This window comes from Seriola aureovittata, chromosome 6, assembly GCF_021018895.1.
Source record: "Seriola aureovittata isolate HTS-2021-v1 ecotype China chromosome 6, ASM2101889v1, whole genome shotgun sequence".
NCBI classification, from domain to species: domain Eukaryota; kingdom Metazoa; phylum Chordata; class Actinopteri; order Carangiformes; family Carangidae; genus Seriola; species Seriola aureovittata.
In genome coordinates, this window is record NC_079369.1 from 1531423 (window position 1) to 1550145 (window position 18723).

General features: G+C 44.2%; 1 protein-coding gene across 2 annotated transcripts; it reads left to right on the forward strand.

The window, feature by feature from the left end:
• The first annotated feature begins 308 nt into the window (after positions 1 to 308).
• kdr (kinase insert domain receptor (a type III receptor tyrosine kinase)) lies at positions 309 to 18162 on the forward strand. Of its 2 annotated transcripts, none has more exons than XM_056379057.1 (30): positions 309 to 645; positions 1500 to 1593; positions 1682 to 1884; positions 2508 to 2629; positions 3442 to 3610; positions 3784 to 3923; positions 4205 to 4388; positions 5399 to 5516; positions 5629 to 5795; positions 5890 to 6046; positions 8029 to 8149; positions 8249 to 8360; positions 8467 to 8811; positions 9191 to 9337; positions 9426 to 9557; positions 11634 to 11740; positions 12133 to 12268; positions 12510 to 12614; positions 12697 to 12810; positions 13045 to 13133; positions 13365 to 13527; positions 13641 to 13732; positions 13846 to 13968; positions 14060 to 14171; positions 14258 to 14357; positions 14455 to 14560; positions 15853 to 15995; positions 16102 to 16186; positions 17125 to 17210; positions 17352 to 18162. In XM_056379057.1, the coding sequence occupies exons 1-30, from the start codon at positions 579 to 581 to the stop codon at positions 17566 to 17568; spliced, it is 4056 nt and encodes a 1351-aa protein (XP_056235032.1). In that variant the 5' UTR covers positions 309 to 578; the 3' UTR covers positions 17569 to 18162. The 2 variants fall into 2 exon arrangements, with proteins under 2 accessions (XP_056235032.1, XP_056235033.1); XM_056379058.1 differs by having other exon boundaries at positions 3445 to 3610.
• The last annotated feature ends 561 nt before the right edge of the window (positions 18163 to 18723 follow it).

The following is an 18723-nucleotide window of genomic DNA, read 5'->3' on the forward strand; positions in this document are numbered from 1 at the left end:
TGTAGCTGTATCAAAATACTGTATAAAAACACAGAGAGTAGGAGGTAAGCAAAAAGATCCAGGACTGAAACAGTTTTCATTCCCCTCCTCAATTCCACGTGTTGACTACATGTGGTTCAGCCATATGTTAAATTGAGTGTTGTTTTGCTTTGAGCTCCTGCTGCTCACTTGACTTGAACATTGAGGAGTTTCCCTCAGACACTCTGGTCAAAGTTCACTGTTGTCTCTCGTGTCAGAGTAAGACGGAGACTCCTCCCCTGTTGCTCCCCTCTCCATCCTCTCCAGCAGCTCCAGCTCCATGGACTCACACACTCACACCAACACCCACACACACACACACACACACACACACACACACAGTCACTCACACAGACGCACTTTACGCGCTGCTGATCTCTGTCCACTGCCGCTCCACTTCTGTTGTTTTCATGACTTTTCGGCGGCGCAGACTCTCTCTGGAGTGGACCGTGAAGCGTCAGGGGTCAGTGGATTAGTACTGAGCCTCCAGGATTATTCTTGCTGCACTGAAGCTGTTTTAACTGGACTTTGATGAGGACTCTGTCCACGGCTCCTGTCGGATGATGGCTCAGGCGGTCTCCGTCATTCCAGTGCTGGGCATTATTCTGAAAATCACTTGTGTCGCTGGTAAGACAACAAAATAAAACTTCTCAACTATCCTACCTGAACTGTTGACTAAACTGAACAACAGGCTCTGTTGTTTTGTGATGTAGAAGTTTGTAGACAAAATTATAAGATACCAGATTCTTTTTATTTTTCTGTCAATTTCATGTCTCAGTTGTGAGTTTATGAGGACAGACACACTCCTCAGTGTTTTTGTGGTTTAGAAACAGTTGCATAAGTCTACATTGGTGAAAAAGTATTGTAGTGTCAGCTCATCTCATGTCAGGACAAAGGGACATGTTGAGAGAAGGAGGGAACTTTTTAACCATAAAAGATTTAGTTCCAACCACTCATACTCCCATTTTGTATCAGTTAAGGAATAAGGAGTGGCATGTTAATCTTAGGGATCATTAAATTAAATTAAGGCCGATTTATATAATGCGTACTTGGTCAGCTCTTTTTTTTCCCCATACAATACAATATGTGTATTAGGGCCTCACAGGGAGGCGGTGGGCAGCCTGTATCCTCAGAAACAGGAACCCCACCTACACCACACTGTGCTGGGCTATTGAGCCCGGCCAGGCCCATCTTCCCCTGCTTCCTGTTTTTACAAAGCTCCGCCATTTTCTGCAGCAGTGGAAAGAATGGAAAGTGGAAGTGGAAAGTTACAAAACACATCCCATACTAATTTTTATTTCTATATTCTTCTTTCAGTTTCTCTCCTGTGCTTTTGATCTAAAGTCTTTCTTTAAGAACCATACTGTATTTTTTTTTCTTTAATGTGACCCCCGACCTCCGAACTTGTCAGGGACGAGTAAAACTGATGTATCACTGCTGATTGTGTTTGACTTGTGTTATCATGTGACTGTTTCCTGCAGCCATTGACCTGCGCTTTATGCCGGATCCACCAACACTCAACATGTATGGCGTTCACAGGTTGAACAAATCTGACAACCTGGAGCTAATATGCAGGTGTGTATAAATGTTCCTCACTGGACTCCCTCCATTATTGACCCAAACGTGGACAATCATTTATACCCGTCTGTCCCTTCGCCGGCAGAGGCCGCCAGTACCTGAGGTGGTCGACTCCTCCTACCAGCACGCACTTCTCCGTCAGTGACTGCAGCGGATCAGGACTCTTCTGCACAACGCTGAGGATCTCCAACGCAACTGTGAATGAAACGGGACAGTACCAGTGCTCCTACAGAGACCTGAAAGTGGAGGACGGCAAGACCTCAGCTGCGGCTTATGTGTTTGTTCACGGTATAACTCACTTTAACCTCGTTTTGATGGTGGCAAATACACAGTGGCATTATGGTGTAGTGTAGAGCTCCACCCTGTCCACCTCTGTCTCTGTCCTGATCTAAACTGTGACGGTCAATATATCATTAAAATATCCAATGTTTTTACCTATGAAGTAAGAAGGGGGACAGTCATGTATTGTGACCATGGTAACTGTTGTATTGTGATAAACTATTGTGAAGGCCGACTGATAAAATGACGACTCCCTACTTTTGAAGCAGTCGTGAAGTTTGTTTGAAGTATGTTTGTTTTTGTTAGATTACTGCCCGGTTATGATCTCCTAACCAATAAGTGAGCCAGCTAACCTTTTCTCTGCCTAGAGACAACAACAAAAAGAAAACAAATTCTGATTGGATAACTCTATTTTGATGGTTTTGCTATAGCTAGCAGCCAGCCCCCGCTGTTGGTCAAGAGAAGCACAACGCTAGTAATCTGTTTTTCATTACAAACATTAAAAATGGGGACATTTCCAGGGACAACTCCAACTGGGGACAGGCCACCAACAACTGGGAGTGTCCCAGGAAAACGGGGACATCTGGTCAGCCCAATTTAAACATGTATCTGATGTTGTGTTTTGATTTTAGATTACAAGGTGCCATTCGTGCCATCTGAGAAGGAATACGAGGTGGTGTTCATCCGTGAAGGAGAGCGGGTGGTGATACCGTGTCGAGGCTCGGTGGAGAATCTCAACGTTACGCTCCACACTGTAAGGAAGAGTTGTTTCTGTTCCCTTCATGATGAACAGTAGTAAATTTAGTAATGTGCCCGGATTTTGGGGGCGCAATACTATAAACTTAATCAGTGGTTCTCAAATTCAAAGGGCAGGGGACCCTCAGTGGTCGTTGTGGGAGTTTATTTTCACTATATTTCTATCTATAAGTAACACAATAACAGAAACTATGAATATTCTGGTCAAACACTTTCTGTCATAAAACATCTAAAAGCAAAAATATTATCAGATGGGGGTTTGTGGTCTAATTTGTGTCCTTTATGTGAAGAAGTTTGAGAACCACTGACTTAAATTACATCCTAATTAAGGGTGCTCCAACAAGTAAGTGATGCATTTCTATAAAGTTGGGATTCAGAAGAGTCAGATTTAGAAAAGCTTGATCAGATCGGATCTCTCTAAACACCGGATCCTGCATTTCCCAAAATGCAACCAATAACATCTTTTCATTTGACCCTTTATGTTAACACCTGTGTTTTTCAAACTCCATGCCTCAGGTTGTAACGCAGGTTTTCTGTTATACATTTAGTTTCCAAGCAAAATTGACATCATCAGGGTTGTTTTTCAGACTTTAGAAAGCTCCTCCAGAGATGACAACTCAGATGACATTACACAACTTCCTGAGGAGTGATATCAGTAACCTCTGTAAATCTGATATCAGTTTACATGGCTCTTTTTAATCTAATGTGACGTTGTATTATTTTCATAATCAGATAAACCTGCTCATGTGTAAAAGCTGCTGTTTATAATTCCTGGGTCAAAATCAGCACATTTATTTCTGTGTCTGTCAGAAGTATCCAAACAAAGAGCTTCATCCCGATGGGAGGGATTCTCTGTGGGACGCCAAGACGGGGTTCACCATTCCCAGTTACCTGATCAGCTACGCCGGCGTGGTGTCCTGCCAGACTCGTATTGGGAATGAGACATTTAAGTCTCCTCTCTACATCGTGGCTGTTGTCGGTAAGATGGAGTCAAGACTGTGGAGTTCCTTTATGCATCGTGTTTTATAACGTATTATAAGTATAGTGACATGAGTAAGCGATAGAGTGACTTGGTGCAATGAGTGAGTCTGTGGTCTCAGGAGAACAATAGGCCGTGGACTGACTGCCGTGTCTTCCCTCCCTTTTCCGCAGGATACAAGATCTATGACCTCACCCTGACCCCGGCACAAGTGAGGCTGTCTGTCGGGGAGCGGCTGGTGCTCAGCTGCACTGCCCACACCGAGCTCAACGTGGGCATCGAGTTCAACTGGACGCACTCTGGTCAGGCCCTGGTCAGTGTCCGAGGGCTTCCCGCTCTTCTTCTGTGACGGTGTGATGAAGTCATGTGACAGGCTTCAATCAGCCTTTTTGACTCAGACACCAGAAGTGCCGTATCTCACTTCCCGTTGTCCTTGCACATATTCCTCATTTCCTGCTTTCAGGAATCCTTCAGCTTATCTCTGTAAGGTCAAAGTGCAGAGACGACCAGAAGTGTGTCTGATGTTCTGTCTGCTTAACTGAGAAAAAATACAACATGTCACATTTCTCTCTCTCTCTCTCTCTCTGATGTCAGAGCTCGGTGAACGGCTCGAGGCCGACCCACGCGATGCCCCACAAGAAGAAGCTGTGGAACTCCCTGGAGCTGTCCAACACGCTCGTCGTGGAGAACGTGACGGCGGATCACAGCGGAGAATACACCTGCACTGCGTCCAGTGGGCAGATGGAGAAAAGCGCCTCGGCATCTCTTAAAGTGTATGGTAGGTGCAGCCGGAGCTCAGCGCCGCTGCAGACGGCTGTTTCATGTCTCGTGCTGCAAAAGTAAAAATCTCACATTCATGAAAGCTGCCAGCAACACGTCCCGCTCCTGTACAGACAGCTGAGTGGTGTATACAGGGATGATGTGATATTGATGATGCGATTTAAAGTTATGAAACTGCTGTGTGGCGTTTCATGCATTTGGAACAAAGGAACCAGCAGTGGGTGAGTTAATATGCTGTTGTACTGTGGAAGCACAGACCTGCACCCAGTGGAGCCCTGAATCCTATCACACTAGTCAAAACACAAATGATTCAATCAATAAATAATACTGTTAGTTAAATGATTAAAAATGACTGTAAAAACAAATATAACAGTTTATTCCTTTAATTTAACCCCCAATCTGTTGATTTCCTCCCTGAATTTAAATTGATTTTACTCTTTTGTTTATCTTTCCCCGACTCATTTTTCAGTTGTTTTTTTATTAATATTTATTTTATATTTTCTCGAAGAAACATTTTCCTCCTGATTATTGTTTTTGCTGAAAACTAAACAGAGAAGTAAAACAAATGTTCTGAGTTTATTTTGTAAACTGATTGGTGGTAAAGGAAAAATAAAAACCAAGTGATTAGAGTTTAAAGGAAAAGTCTTTTTTTTACTTGTAGTGACATGTATTGATGTTTTCAGTTATATTTTTGTTTGTTAGTGAAACATACAAACAATACAGCTCCTACAGAATGAACTGAATCCATAGTGTCAGTCGTGGTGCATTTGCAGCTTTTCTGCCAACTGTTGACATTATAATTACTGATCAAATTAAATAAATAAAGGTAATTTAGGTAAGAAACATGAATTTTTATTATTATTATTCATAGAAAATGTGAATCTCAGTATAATTACTATGAGGTTTCTGTTAGTTTTTTTTTTCATGAGCTTTTTTAAGCAAATTCGTCTCAGATAAAATACTGTTGATTTGTGTCACTGACAGGATTTTGTGATTTTATTTTTCCAGAGAAGCCGTTCATCGACCTGAAGGAGCCATGGATGAAGGTTTGGGAGGTGAATGTGGGAGATCAAACCACCCTGATCCCTGTCAAGTACTCAGCCTACCCAGAGCCCAGCTTTAAATGGTACGGTGCCGTTAACGAGCTGACTGTCTAACGACGTGTGATCTTCTAACATTCACGTCCTCTCAGATTCTCTGTGTGTGTTGCTTTGTAAAATCCTCCTCTGTCTGCTCAGGTTGAAAAATGGCCTCCCATTTAAGGATGACTACAGAGTGAAACAGAGGAACGACGCCCTCATCATCCGTGAAGTCACAGAAATGGATGCAGGGAATTACACAGTGGTCCTGACCAATAAGATCACCAGAGAGGAGCACCGTCGCTCGCTCCAGCTGCTGGTCAACGGCACGTTTTCATTCTTCTTTCTCTTTTCTGTTTCTTCTTCTGACGCTGTCGGTGAAGAGACGGCAGTGATGACTCTCCATGTCTTCTTCTACAGTTCCTCCTCACATCATTGAGAAGGAGGTGGCGGTGGACACAGATGTGTACCCGTACGGCAGCAGCCCCACCCTGAGGTGCACCGCCCGTGGATTTCCCACTCCTGCACAAATCCAGTGGCAGTGGATGTCCAAAGAGGACTGTCCCAAGGTCTTTATGTAAGTCACCTTTCTTCAGTGTGTGTGTGTGTGTGTGTGTGTGTGTGTGTGTGTGTGTGTGTGTGTGTGAGAGAAAAAGTGACTTCCTGGTGTGTCTGCACGCACATGCCTCTCAGTCAGTCATTGTCAACAGGCTGTTGATCTGCAGAGGAATAGCTGCTTTCGTGATGTTGACAAAAACAACAGAAGAGACAATGAGAGTGAACTCCGACCTGATGCAGTTCGCCGGATGTGATTCATGCTCCTCACAATGTCCATTTTTAGACAGACATCAATTATTCAGACTCAGAACACGTTTACTGATTTCGTACAATCCGACCTTTTGCACTTCGGTCCACGTCCTCAGTGGATCAGCTGTTCTGTGCCGTGCACCGCTCAGACAGACGCAGTTACACAACAGTCTCAGGTATGTGGCGATTTGACGAGTGTTGACAGAAAGGAGGAGGTGGGCTCGGCCGTGTTGATCATCAGCAGGTTCCTTATCTTCTGCCTACACATCAGAGCACTTCCTCAGTCCTGCACTACGTTTCCTGTTGTTCCCATCATCTTGCTCTCTGTCAGAAAAGAGCTTCCTCCTGCAGAAGCTCTCTCTCTCTTTCCCTTGTTATCATGCACCCAGTTTTTCACTCAGTTTTCCTGTATGTGTTCCAGCAGTTCGTGTGTGTCTCAGCCAACAATAAACTGCAAAATGTAGTAAAAAAGAAGCATGAAAAATAAATATAATTCTGAATGTTCCCTATTATTACTCATTGTAAACATAGCTAGGGTTTAAACATCTAGATTTTGGACTCCTGTTGGAAGAGTGTGGACTGTGTCTGGAGAGACTCACTTACATTTCTAAGTGCAGGTGGAAAAATACATGAATATTAAAAAAAAAAAAGATAGAAATGCAGGTTTCACCTTAAAGGAAATTACACAGAAATACTTTAGTTTTATTTGCATGCTGTCAGATGTGTATGTGCAGTGTGGGTATTTTTTTACTATCTCAAATTGTTGTATTGTTACTGCATGTTGCAATCTGTATGGACATGATAAGAAAATTATATATTGGGGATAAAAAAAAAAAAAACATAGTTAGGGACTGAGAGTATATTTGTTAAAGTTTTACTTCTTGTCTATAAGTCACTAAATGAGCCCTGAATATATTTCTGAAATGTCCCATATATATATAAACCTATTAGGTCTCTAAACCCTGCAGGAGCTGGTCAGTTAGTGCAGCCTGTAGTTAAAACCAAACTGCTGCTCACTGCTGAAACCAAATCTGCCTGAATCACAACTGGGTTTAAAAAGAAGCTTAAACTGCTCTGTTCTCCTCTGGCACTTTAATTAGATATCACCTGTTTATAATCTGTGTTTCTCTCTGTTTTCTTATTATGGTTTTTACTTCTATTTTTCATGCTTCTTTCATTTCTGTAAAAGCTCCATATTTTCTTCTTCTGTGTTTTATTTGAAGTGTTGATCTATAAGAAGATATAAAAACCATCTCAGTATAGTTTCACATCTCCTCTCTCAGGCTTCTCTCTGGAGCTCTAGTAACAACAGGTCGGTGAGCCAATCAGAAGAGAGGAGGCTCTGAGCATCTCTTCTGATTGGCTGACTGAGTGATCCAATAAAAATAAAGCATATTTCAGGTAAAAACACTCAGAGACACTAAATCCTGCAAGGTTTGGATGGTGGGTCCAGGTGGGCGGGGCTTGGTGACTGCTTTGTTGTGACATCACAAAGTTCCAGAAGTCCTGACGGCTGGTTTTAAGGCTCAGTTTCTGAATACAGGCTGTGTGCATTTCTCTGTGGACTGAGGCTTTGATACTTTCACAGTATTAATATAGAAGCTAGAGCTGATCTATAATCACACTACACATGGACACAGACCTTTACACTGGAGGAGCTTTAAGCACATTGAATGACCTTCGGTATGATAATGTGCTGTACCAATACATTTGTATTTGTTGTAAAAAGAAGCTTGTGTTTTTTTCCAACAGGTCGGGGCTGATTAAGTCTGAGGTGCAGATGAAGGAGTGCAGAGGCTGGAGAGACATCAGCAACAGCACCAGCCACAACCCTGTAGAGCGAATCATGACGGACACTGATCACCCCCAGAAGGTAAATAACTCCTGATTACAGCCAGCAGAGGAACCCTGTCAGATGAAGGTGGATGCAGCCTGATATGATTGAATTAAATATGTAAATGTGTTTCCATAGAAAACCATAAGCTCACTGAAGATTCAGAAAGCGGAGGCCCACGCCCTCTACAGATGCATGGCTGCCAACAAAATAGGAGAGGATTCACGCATCATCTTCTTCCATGTGACACGTGAGCAATTTGCTTTTTCTTTTTTCCATGTGGTCTTTCTCTCTGTGATCATCACAGCGTCCTTCATGTCTGTTCTGGTTCCTGTCTGTGCGTCCGTCTCTGTCAGGTGGCCTTGAGGTGAGCGTGTTGCCATCCAATGAGCCCTTAGAGGAAGCCGACGTGGTTTTGAAGTGTAAGGCAGACAGGTTGATCTACGGCAACCTCGCCTGGTTCCGTGTGAACAACGCCTCCAAGTCAGAGCAGGTGGCGTCCGTCCAGCCCTGCCGCTCCCTGTCGCTGCAGCGGAGGCCCCTGTCGCAGGCGGTGCTGTCCAGCCCGCAGGGCACCAACGTGACCCTGGAGCTGCCGCTGCCCAACGCGTCCCGTCACGATGAAGGTCTGTACGCCTGTCAGGTGGAAAACATCAAGACCAAGGAGAGAACCTGCCTCCTGCGCCGACTCTCTCTCAGAGGTACCAAAAACTGTGTAACTGAGGATCTACAAATCAATTATTCACATTTCATTACTCACACTCACAGGTTTGTGCACCGCAAAAGCAAAGAGTGTCTGTAGAGTGAAATTGTTTTACGTGTTTTCACATTTAGGAAGTTGTCAAAGGCAAGTGTCGCCATCTTTAAACAAGGCAGAATGAACTGTGTGAATATTAATATTAAGATCATGAAGAAGATGCTGTTATAAAAAGAAAATGGTATTAAGTTTGGAGCATTAAAACATGATCATTTCAGTGTCTCTTAACATCAACTGATTCTTTCAGTTGTTTTAAATAAGCAATGTTTAAAAACCGACATTTTTATTTCTTCGGTGTGATAAAAATTTGATTGTGATTTTAGGTCTGGAGACTGCAAGGATCCTCAATAATTTAACCGACCACAAAGTTAACGTTAGTGCGACGATTACTCTGCACTGCGATGCTGCCGGGACGCCGAACCCAACGCTGAAGTGGACCAAGAACAACCACACTGTGGTGGAGGGCTCAGGTGAGGCGGGCGCGGCTTGTCATAGAAAAGAAAAGACTCACTTCGCGAGTTCACACTGCCGTTAAAGACACCGTGCGTTGCTTTTCAGGTGTGATTCTGAGCCAGCACAAGGACACTTTGACCATTCAGCGTGTGAAGAAGGAGGACAGCGGACTGTACACCTGCACCGCCTGCAACAGCCTCGGCTGCGACAGCTCACAGGCCTTTCTGACGACTGAAGGTCAGTCCCATCCTGAGCCCAGGTCCAAATCCTGCTGCTGATACCTGAGATTAAACAGTGTACAGTGATTGTGAGACAATGGGCACAGAGATGTAAAAGCACATTTAGAGCACATTTAAACACAGCCTGAGCTGACCACGGGACATTAAAATAAACACATGTATAAAATAAGTAAAACACTGGGAAAGAATTCTAAATAAACATGTAAACATACCAAAAAAAACAAGAAAACAACAAGGAGCAAATAAATATTCACGAACATGACAACGGACTAAAAGGTTAGTGAATAGAAATGTATCTTTAGCCGAGATTTAAAAAAAGAGATGGAGGGAGCTCATCTGATCTAATGGCAGCTGGTTAAACCCGGGGCCTCCTGACCCTGTGGGCCTCTGGGCCTGTGTGCGACGGGCCCCTAGTCTTAAACCTCCGGGCAAAACCCACAATATTCACAAAGACCTTGTATTTATATCTGGCCTCAAGGTTTTACATCACACAGACGACATTTTTGATATCAAAGACGTAGAGTAAGAATAACTTTGCTTCCGCATGACAGGAAGTTGGCCCAGTTAGCGCACATCCTCCTGGGAGTTTCTAAATCTAAAACAATGAGGAGGCTGCAGGACAAAGGGAGAGGCCAACCCTGCCCCAACCCCAGCCTCTGCTCCGCTGTCCACCCTTCTCTGTCCCGAACACAGACACATAGCAACAAACAAACAAATGCTCTGACTAGAACCAGGGGCCTACGTGACCTGGTCCCCGCCAGCAGAATGCAGACCCAGTTACAGTAGCTCCCAGCTCTGCTCAGGCGCCAGCTCCGCTAACGAGGGAGGGTAACGAACAAGTACGTCTCTGTATGTGAGGGAGTTCTGAGTGAACACAAAGCACAGGCAGTGGCTCTGTGACTTCTAATGGACCTGGATATTAATTAAAGAATAAGTGTGAATTCGCTCAGATGAGTCTATAAGCTGATATTTATGAAATCGAGTATCTGTCTGTCAAATTAATGACATAATGCCAGAGACGCAAGGCCAGGCCAATGAAAGCCATCTTTGTTTTTTTAAGGGATTTAAAACAATTATCAACCTGCATGAAGTTAACACTGAAGTGCTAAAGGCTGCAGTTCCTCTAACGACCACTAGAGTCCGGCTCCAACAGTGAGTCAGTCCCCATAGACTCCCATGTTAAAATGTCCAACTTTACAGCAGAAATAAACATGTTTACAGCCTGGTACATAAACTGTTTTGGTCTCTAGAGCTAATTTCCTCCTTCATGACACCTGTTTATATAACTCACTTGTTTACATTTTATTAATATCTTTGTGATGAAACAGCGTAGAAATACGGTTGAAATGTTGTTAGAATCTGTCGACTCTCCACTTTCCTTTATATATTCTTGCGAGATCGTATGTGACTCACAGCCTCTAATATTTAGTCGGAGTCAGACACTGCCAAGGTGGCGACGGCGAAGCAGCTCACTCTGAGCTTCAAAACCGCTCTTCAGAAACCTGTCGGTGACGTCACAGAGGCTACGTCCGTCTTTATTTACAGTCTATGATTAGAAACAGTTAAACGAGCCCTTCGCAGACTGCACTCCTCAGAGAAAAGAAAACATGCGTGCCCACCCACCCTCCACTGACCTTCTCCTTCCCTCTAATAATTTTTGGTCCTTCAGATGAATTGTAGCAGAGCATGACAGTTCATTACAGCATGTAGTTACACATGACTCTGGCTCTGATAGGCCTTTTCCAAGTTGTCTTTGGCAGCAGGAGTCCGTGCTGACTCCTGACTATTTGTTATGACTAGATAAAATATCAGTTTGCCAGATTTCAACAGTCTCTTTCCTCCAACTCAAACACAGACGCACACATGCACTTGTACCTGCCAAAGACAATGACAAACCTGTCTGAACTTTATGCAGCTTTATGCCAAGATACGTCATAGTAATTAGACTAGATTCCCACTGTGATTATCCCACAAGAATGAGGGAAACATATGTTGTATGATCTGTTCTTTGGCTCTTCTTATTAAAAGGTTGTTTGTGAATATTTCTTGTAAATTGTCGTTGTGTTTATTGTAGGTGCAGAGGAAAAGACTAATGTGGAGCTGATTGTTCCGATCGGATCAGTGGTCATCGCCATGTTTTTCTGGTTACTGATCGTCTTTGTCATCCGCGGCAGAAAAAGAGTAAGAACTTCCTCATCCGCATCCTCCCTTTGCCACGGTTTTCCTTCCTTGGATTTTCCCTCCAGTTACGCACAGGGGACCTGAAAATGGATTTTAAAAAAAAAAACAAAAAAAAACACACGCACATAAACGAGCACTCACACTGTGGGGGTGTATGACTGATTAGAGGCGACTGGACTGGCTCTCCTTTGTATCCAGGAACAACAGGGCCACTCACATAGGTCACGTAGACCCGCAGCGCTGCCCGGGCCCCTTTTTTACTGCAGGGACACCAAAGATACTTGAAAACTGTTGTACAGTTTGAATTCAGAGAAAAGGGACAAACAGCAGCTCATTAAATCACACATTACATCTCTGCTCATGTCTCACGTTTCTACCCATCACCATTCCAGACAAGCGGTGGTGATCTGAAGACGGGCTACCTGTCCATGATCCTGGACTCGGAGGACATGCCCATGGACGAGCAGTGTGAAAGGCTCACATATGATGCCAACAAATGGGAGTTCCCTCGGGACAGGCTGAAGCTAGGTGAGACACAGATCTGATCACTTGTTCAATGCTTTGTGACTTTTAAGTTAAAAGTATTGAGCAAGTGCGTCCGCCGGAAACACTTCTGTTGTCAAATTGCTGAAGATGTTTTCTGAATTTTTGTGTTTCGTTTATTTGTGTGTGTTTTCTTAAGCTGCAGTACACAATACACAAAAAATATAAAATAGACCACAACAGACAATCTGTAGTCTTTCTTCGTGACGAACGTTTTGCATTAAAGGTGATCCACTGGGACGAGGAGCGTTTGGCCAGGTGGTAGAGGCAGCCGCCTTCGGCATCGAGAAAGCTACGACGTGCACAACCGTTGCGGTCAAGATGCTTAAGGGTGAGTATTTTGTCGTCCGGTGACACACAGTGAAAGCCTCCGAAAAACACACATTACTTACACGGATCTCTCCGCGTCACAGAGGGCGCCACGTCGAGCGAGTACCGCGCCCTGATGTCGGAGCTGAAAATCCTCATTCACATTGGACATCACCTGAATGTGGTCAACCTGCTGGGAGCCTGCACAAAGCCTGGGGGTGGGTCTTCACACAAAGCACATGCCTGGACTGTGCATCGTTGCTGTTCGTGTTTCGCAGCTTTCCTGACTGATCTTCTTTATGATGATCTAATTACGTGTATATGAGGGGGCTTATATTTGTTTTCCTGTCCTTCTAATGTGCCGTACACACTCATTAAATCAGTGTGTGTTGTGTAGTTGTGAGCTGTTGATCTTTCTTTGACCTTTAACCTCTTCTTCCCTCTCTCCGCAGGGCCGCTGATGGTGATTGTAGAGTACTGTAAACACGGAAACCTCTCCAGCTACCTGAAGAGCAAGCGCGGAGAGTACAGCCCATACAAGGTAAATGATGTGTAACCCACACGCAGCCAATAAAACGCAGCCAACCCTCTGATGTGGTCACACTGCGCCCAGACGGCTCGGCGTAAACATATCATTAACCACAGACCATTACACAGCGATGTACAGCAGAGCTAACCCACTGATCGTATCTAATGTGGACAGAGCAAAACTGTTGTGATTGTGTTTTTTCTCTCCACATGCTCTTGAATGATATCTGTGTTCGGTCAACAGAGGAAGCGGGTAGATAGCCAGAAGTGGGCGCCTGCAGAGGAGGATGTGACTGAAGGGGATCTGGGTCTGGGGAAGATTGCCCAGCTGGACATCTGCACGGGAACAGCCGTCTGCTCCACAGCTGGAGACAAGGCTTCGAGCATCAGCATAGACGCTCAGGAAGGTGATTGAAGGCAACTCTGAATGATGCACTTTTCATTTTTTGCACCCCAGTTCAATGTTTGTGCACAAACGGCTCACATTTGTGGTTTTGTAAAATGCATCATGTGACCACAGAGAGCTCAGATGATGACCATCTGACCATGGTGGACCTGATATGCTACAGCTTCCAGGTGGCCAAAGGCATGGAGTTCCTGTCCTCCCGCAAGGTGAAGCTACAATTATTTGGGAAATCTGGCTTCACAAATTGGAGATAATAATCACCCTTTAAATGCACGATAAAGTAAATTCATCTATTAATGTATTTCTGTCTTCTGTGTAGTGTATCCACAGGGATCTAGCAGCCAGGAACATCCTGCTTTCAGAGAACAATGTGGTGAAGATCTGCGACTTCGGCCTCGCCAGAGACGTCTACAAAGACCCCGACTATGTCCGCAAAGGAGACGTGAGTCCCCTACGCTGATGTACACGCTGTCAATCACACTGTTGAGGCTTTGTGAAGCAGTGAAATGTACATCTTCATTTTCTCGCCACAGGCACGTCTCCCTCTGAAGTGGATGGCTCCTGAGACTATATTCGACCGGGTGTACACCACACAAAGTGATGTTTGGTCCTTCGGGGTCCTTCTGTGGGAGATCTTTTCTTTGGGTAAACCTGGTAGTAATCACTGGTACACAAAGATATATAATGACCACTGTACATCCGTTACATCACCTATATTGTATCTCTTACAGGGGCGTCTCCCTATCCGGGGGTCTGCATCGACGAGTCTTTCTGCAGGAGGCTTAAGGAGGGCACCAGGATGAGACCCCCAGAATACGCCACCAACGAGATGTGAGGAGGACACTTGATGCAGTCGAACATGTGACAGACATGTAACTCAAACTATTGTCTGACCATCATCTGATTTATTGTGTGTGTGATGCCACAGATACCAGACCATGTTGGACTGCTGGCTGGATCGTCCCACAGACAGGCCGACGTTTGCAGAGCTGGTTGAACATCTGGGCAACCTGCTAATGGCCAGTGCTCAACAGGTGAGTGTGGGTGAAAACAAAAGCCTGCTGTGTCCAGACATAACTTCACAGTTTAAGTGACATCATCACAGCTATAGTTCAACAGCAGAAAACATCGAAAGCTCCATATTTTCTTCTTCTTCTTCTGTGTTTTATTTGAAGTGTTGATCCATCAGAAGATATAAAAACCATCTCAGTGTAGTTTTACATCTCCTCTCTCAGGCTTCTCTCTGCAGCTCTAGTAACAACAGCTCGGTGAGCCAATCAGAAGAGAGGAGGCTCTGAGCTTCTTTTCTGATTGGCTGACTGTTTTCTGAGTGAGCCAATAAAAATAAAGCAGATTTCAGGTAAAAACACTCAGAGAAACCAAATCCTGCAAGGTTTGGATGGTGGGTCCAGGTGGGCGGGGCTTGGTGACTGCTTTGTTGTGACATCACAAAGTTCCAGAAGTCCTGACGGCTGGTTTTAAGGCTCAGTTTCTGAATACAGGCTGTGTGCATTTCTCTGTGGACTGAGGCTTTGATACTTTCACAGTATTAATATAGAAGCTAGAGCTGATCTATAATCACACTACACATGGACAGAGACCTTTACACTGGAGGAGCTTTAATTTCTCCAATAGTCCAAAATACAACTTTGATTAACGGCACGAAGGTTTCCTCGCTAAAATCTCTCGGGCCATGTCTGTCATGGTGCTATTGTTAAGGCTGTCAGTGTTGCCTGTCTGCCAGCACAACACACAGCTGATTACACACGAGCTCACACCCCTACAGAGTGCTGCCAAGTCATTCTGGGAAACTTTAGGAAGTCATTACCTGAAGCTGACGTGGAACAAACAGGCTGATGCAAACTAGTTACACCAGGAGAAACTCATTATAGCACGAGGAAAAGGAAAAGTAATTACAGGAATATGTTTAGTGTCACTTCATAATTTTAAACACTCAGTTTCTGCTTTAATAGAAAATATATTTTTCTATTCATTTGTGTGGAATCTGAGGTGATATTATTAGATTAATCTTGGTCTCCAGGAAGTGGTTGACTGTTGGCAGACACTACAATTTACAGATGTCAACTAAATGCCTCATCTGCAGACTATCATTAGATGCTACAACTTACAGATGTTCCCTGAATGCCTCACACGCTGGCAATAGGTAGCAGCCAGTCACAACGGGTCCCCACATGGGGCAGTGTAGTGTCTTCATGGGAGGGTTAAAGGGGGTTTGTAGTTGTCATTGCAAAATGGGCCCTTTTCCCCTTTGGAGCCCCAAGCAGTTCCCTGTTTGCCTCTCCTGACCGTGTGCCTTCCTCTCCAGGATGGGAAGGACTACATCCCCCTGACAGTAGGCGAGACGGAGGGATCTCCAGTGGCCCCTGAGCCCAGGAGCCCCTACAGCAGACCTCAGAGTGGGGAGATCCTGGAAGCTCAGCTCCACTATGACAACCCGCCGTCCCTCGGGTCAGCACGATGATCCCACCTGTCACTGTCGCTCTCACCTCTAAACGTTACAGCACTCGGGGCTGAATCTTCACTGTCACTTCACTGACTTCTCGTCTCTGTGCAGACTGTCCCAGCAGGCCGAGAGGTGCAGTCGGCCCCTCAGTGTAAAGACGTTTGAGGACGTTCCTGTGGCGCACAGCAGTGTCATGGTGAGAGTCTGTGAATCAGAACATACACTTCATTCACACTGATTCACTTTGATCTTTGTGGGAGTCAGACAAAGTTTCCTTTTTCTCTTTGACACCTTTTTAAATCCATAAACTAAAACACAGCACGAGTTACTTCTTTAGTTTTTTCATGTTTTGTCACGTAGCTCAGCGGAAAAGACGACCTCATCGAAATAAGAACGAAACATGATTTGATTGATATTAGATGGTGTAAAATAAATCAATGAAATAATTAGTCAAGTAATTGAATAGCTGATAATAGAAAATGAATCCCCACGTCTTAATCCACCTCAAGAAACCCACAGGAACTCTTGAGCTGTTTACTTCAACACACACAAAATCACAACTGGTAGAGAACAGTGTCCATTTAGAGTTATTTTACTCAACTTACTAAAAAACGATGATCATAGTCACGTAATCCCTGTATAACAAACCTAGTTATATATTTTAAAGCACACACCTGTTTAGTGACAGAAATAAAACAATGAACTTATGGTGTTGCACTGCTGTAAATATGAAGTGTAAATACCTCGACCTGTAAATACTGTAAATAATCCTTCACTTTCTTTTAATCATTACTTTATGTTGCAGTTATTTTACATATGCACTTAAACTAATTCGTCCAACATCATTAAATATATACACTTTTCTAGCTGAGTTGTGAGGATTTTTAAGCCTCATTGACTGGAATCTGAATTTCTTTGAATTTTACACTGTTGCTCAAACTGATGGTTCATTTTTCACAATTTTCTGACAGTTTACAGATAAAATTATTTAAAATCCAAAAATAGATTTGATTGATAATAAAGAATGTTGATCGTAGTTCCGGTTTATACACAGAAGGTGGTAAGTAAAAGACTATTTTTCCCTGTCAAAGCACCGACCACTGACATTCATTTAAACTGTGGGCTCTTCTGCAGGAGGGTCACACAGACAGTGGTATGTGCTTCTCACCGGAGGAGGCGAAGGGTCTGAACCAACAGCTGCAGACCACGCCCAACTTCAGGTGAGGACCGAGCACCTGCATCAGCGTATGACCCACGTCGCCTGATTCTCACTACTGCTCATATTTGGCAGCTGTAGTTTGCTTGATTGTGTAAGTAGGATTTCTTATTGAAAATGTCTCCTTCCTGTTTGCTCTCTTCAGCCAGCTGCTGCGCTGTAAGAGTAAAGAGTCGCTGGCATCGGAATCGTCCAATCAGACGAGCGGATACCAGTCGGGGTACCACTCTGACGACACCGACACGCCGATCTACGCTAACGAGGAGGCGATCATGAAGCACAACATGCTGAAGAAGCCTCCGCTGCCCAAGACGCCCGAAAAGTTCAACGTGGAGATCCGTTACAGCACGCCGCCCGTCTGACCCCAGATAGCCCCCCCCCCCCTCGAAACCCAGAGTCTTTTCACTGTACAGTATTTGTTTACCTTCCACAGGTATTACACTTTAGGAACAATGACAACACGTTCACCAGAGCTCCGTCACTGCGGTGCCCAGATGTTTTTGCACGAGATAACTTAATAAGTCGGCAGAGAAAAATGAAGGTTGTATGATAGGTTTGTAAGCGCAGCTCTCCTTGGACAGCCGGAGGAATGCTATCATGTTTACACAGTGGGTAAAAGGTCTGGGCAGCCAAAGGCACGGAGACACGCCTACTTCCTGAGGCGAAATCCACCCACTTCCTCTATTGCAGGAAATGGCATCTGGAATTTTTAGATAATTGAATCAGCAAATGTTTTGTTTTGTTTTTCTGCTCTCTTTTTTCTGTGTTGCTGGCACCGTTAATTGCTGGTGAGGAGGCAGTTCTCTCAGTTCAATCACACCAATGTTTCTAGAGTCACATTTGTACAGTTCCTTTATTCATATAACTTACTGTATTTTATTGAATGTTTATTACTAAACCTGCAATAAATGTAACTAGTTTTATAAAATAAAAATACTCACAGATTAAAATTGTTATCGTGTGTTGCTTTTGTTTGTTTGACATGATCCCAAACTTGATCATCTGTGAGTGTTTTTGTCTGTTTCTTTGCAGCCTACATCTCTCATTTCCTCTCTCTGTGTCTTACACAAAGAAAACAATACTTTCTCAGCCTTGGCCATTCACTCTGTGTGTGTGTGTGTGTGTGTGTGTGTGTGTGTGTGTCCTATAGGAACAATCACTTCATAGTGCCAATAATAGCCCTGCCAAGGCCAGTTTGGGGCAGTATGACAACAAAGTAAATGGCACATTCAAAAAGCAGGTGCAAGAAAAACGTAAAAAATCGTCCATGTGGGATTCTGGATCGTCTTTTCCAACAACTTTCATGTCGTGTAATTACACATGAGATCCACACAACAGCTTGAGAGCGTTGTATGCTCACTTGTTATAAGACGCAGGTAAAGGTCCCGTAGAGTCTAAAGGTAGATGTCTATGTGCTGTTTGATTATAAAGCAGGTCTGTATTCAGAAACTGAGCCATACAACGCGTAGTCAGAAGTTTGTCCCAAGCCCCGCCCACCTGGACCCGCCACCCACTCT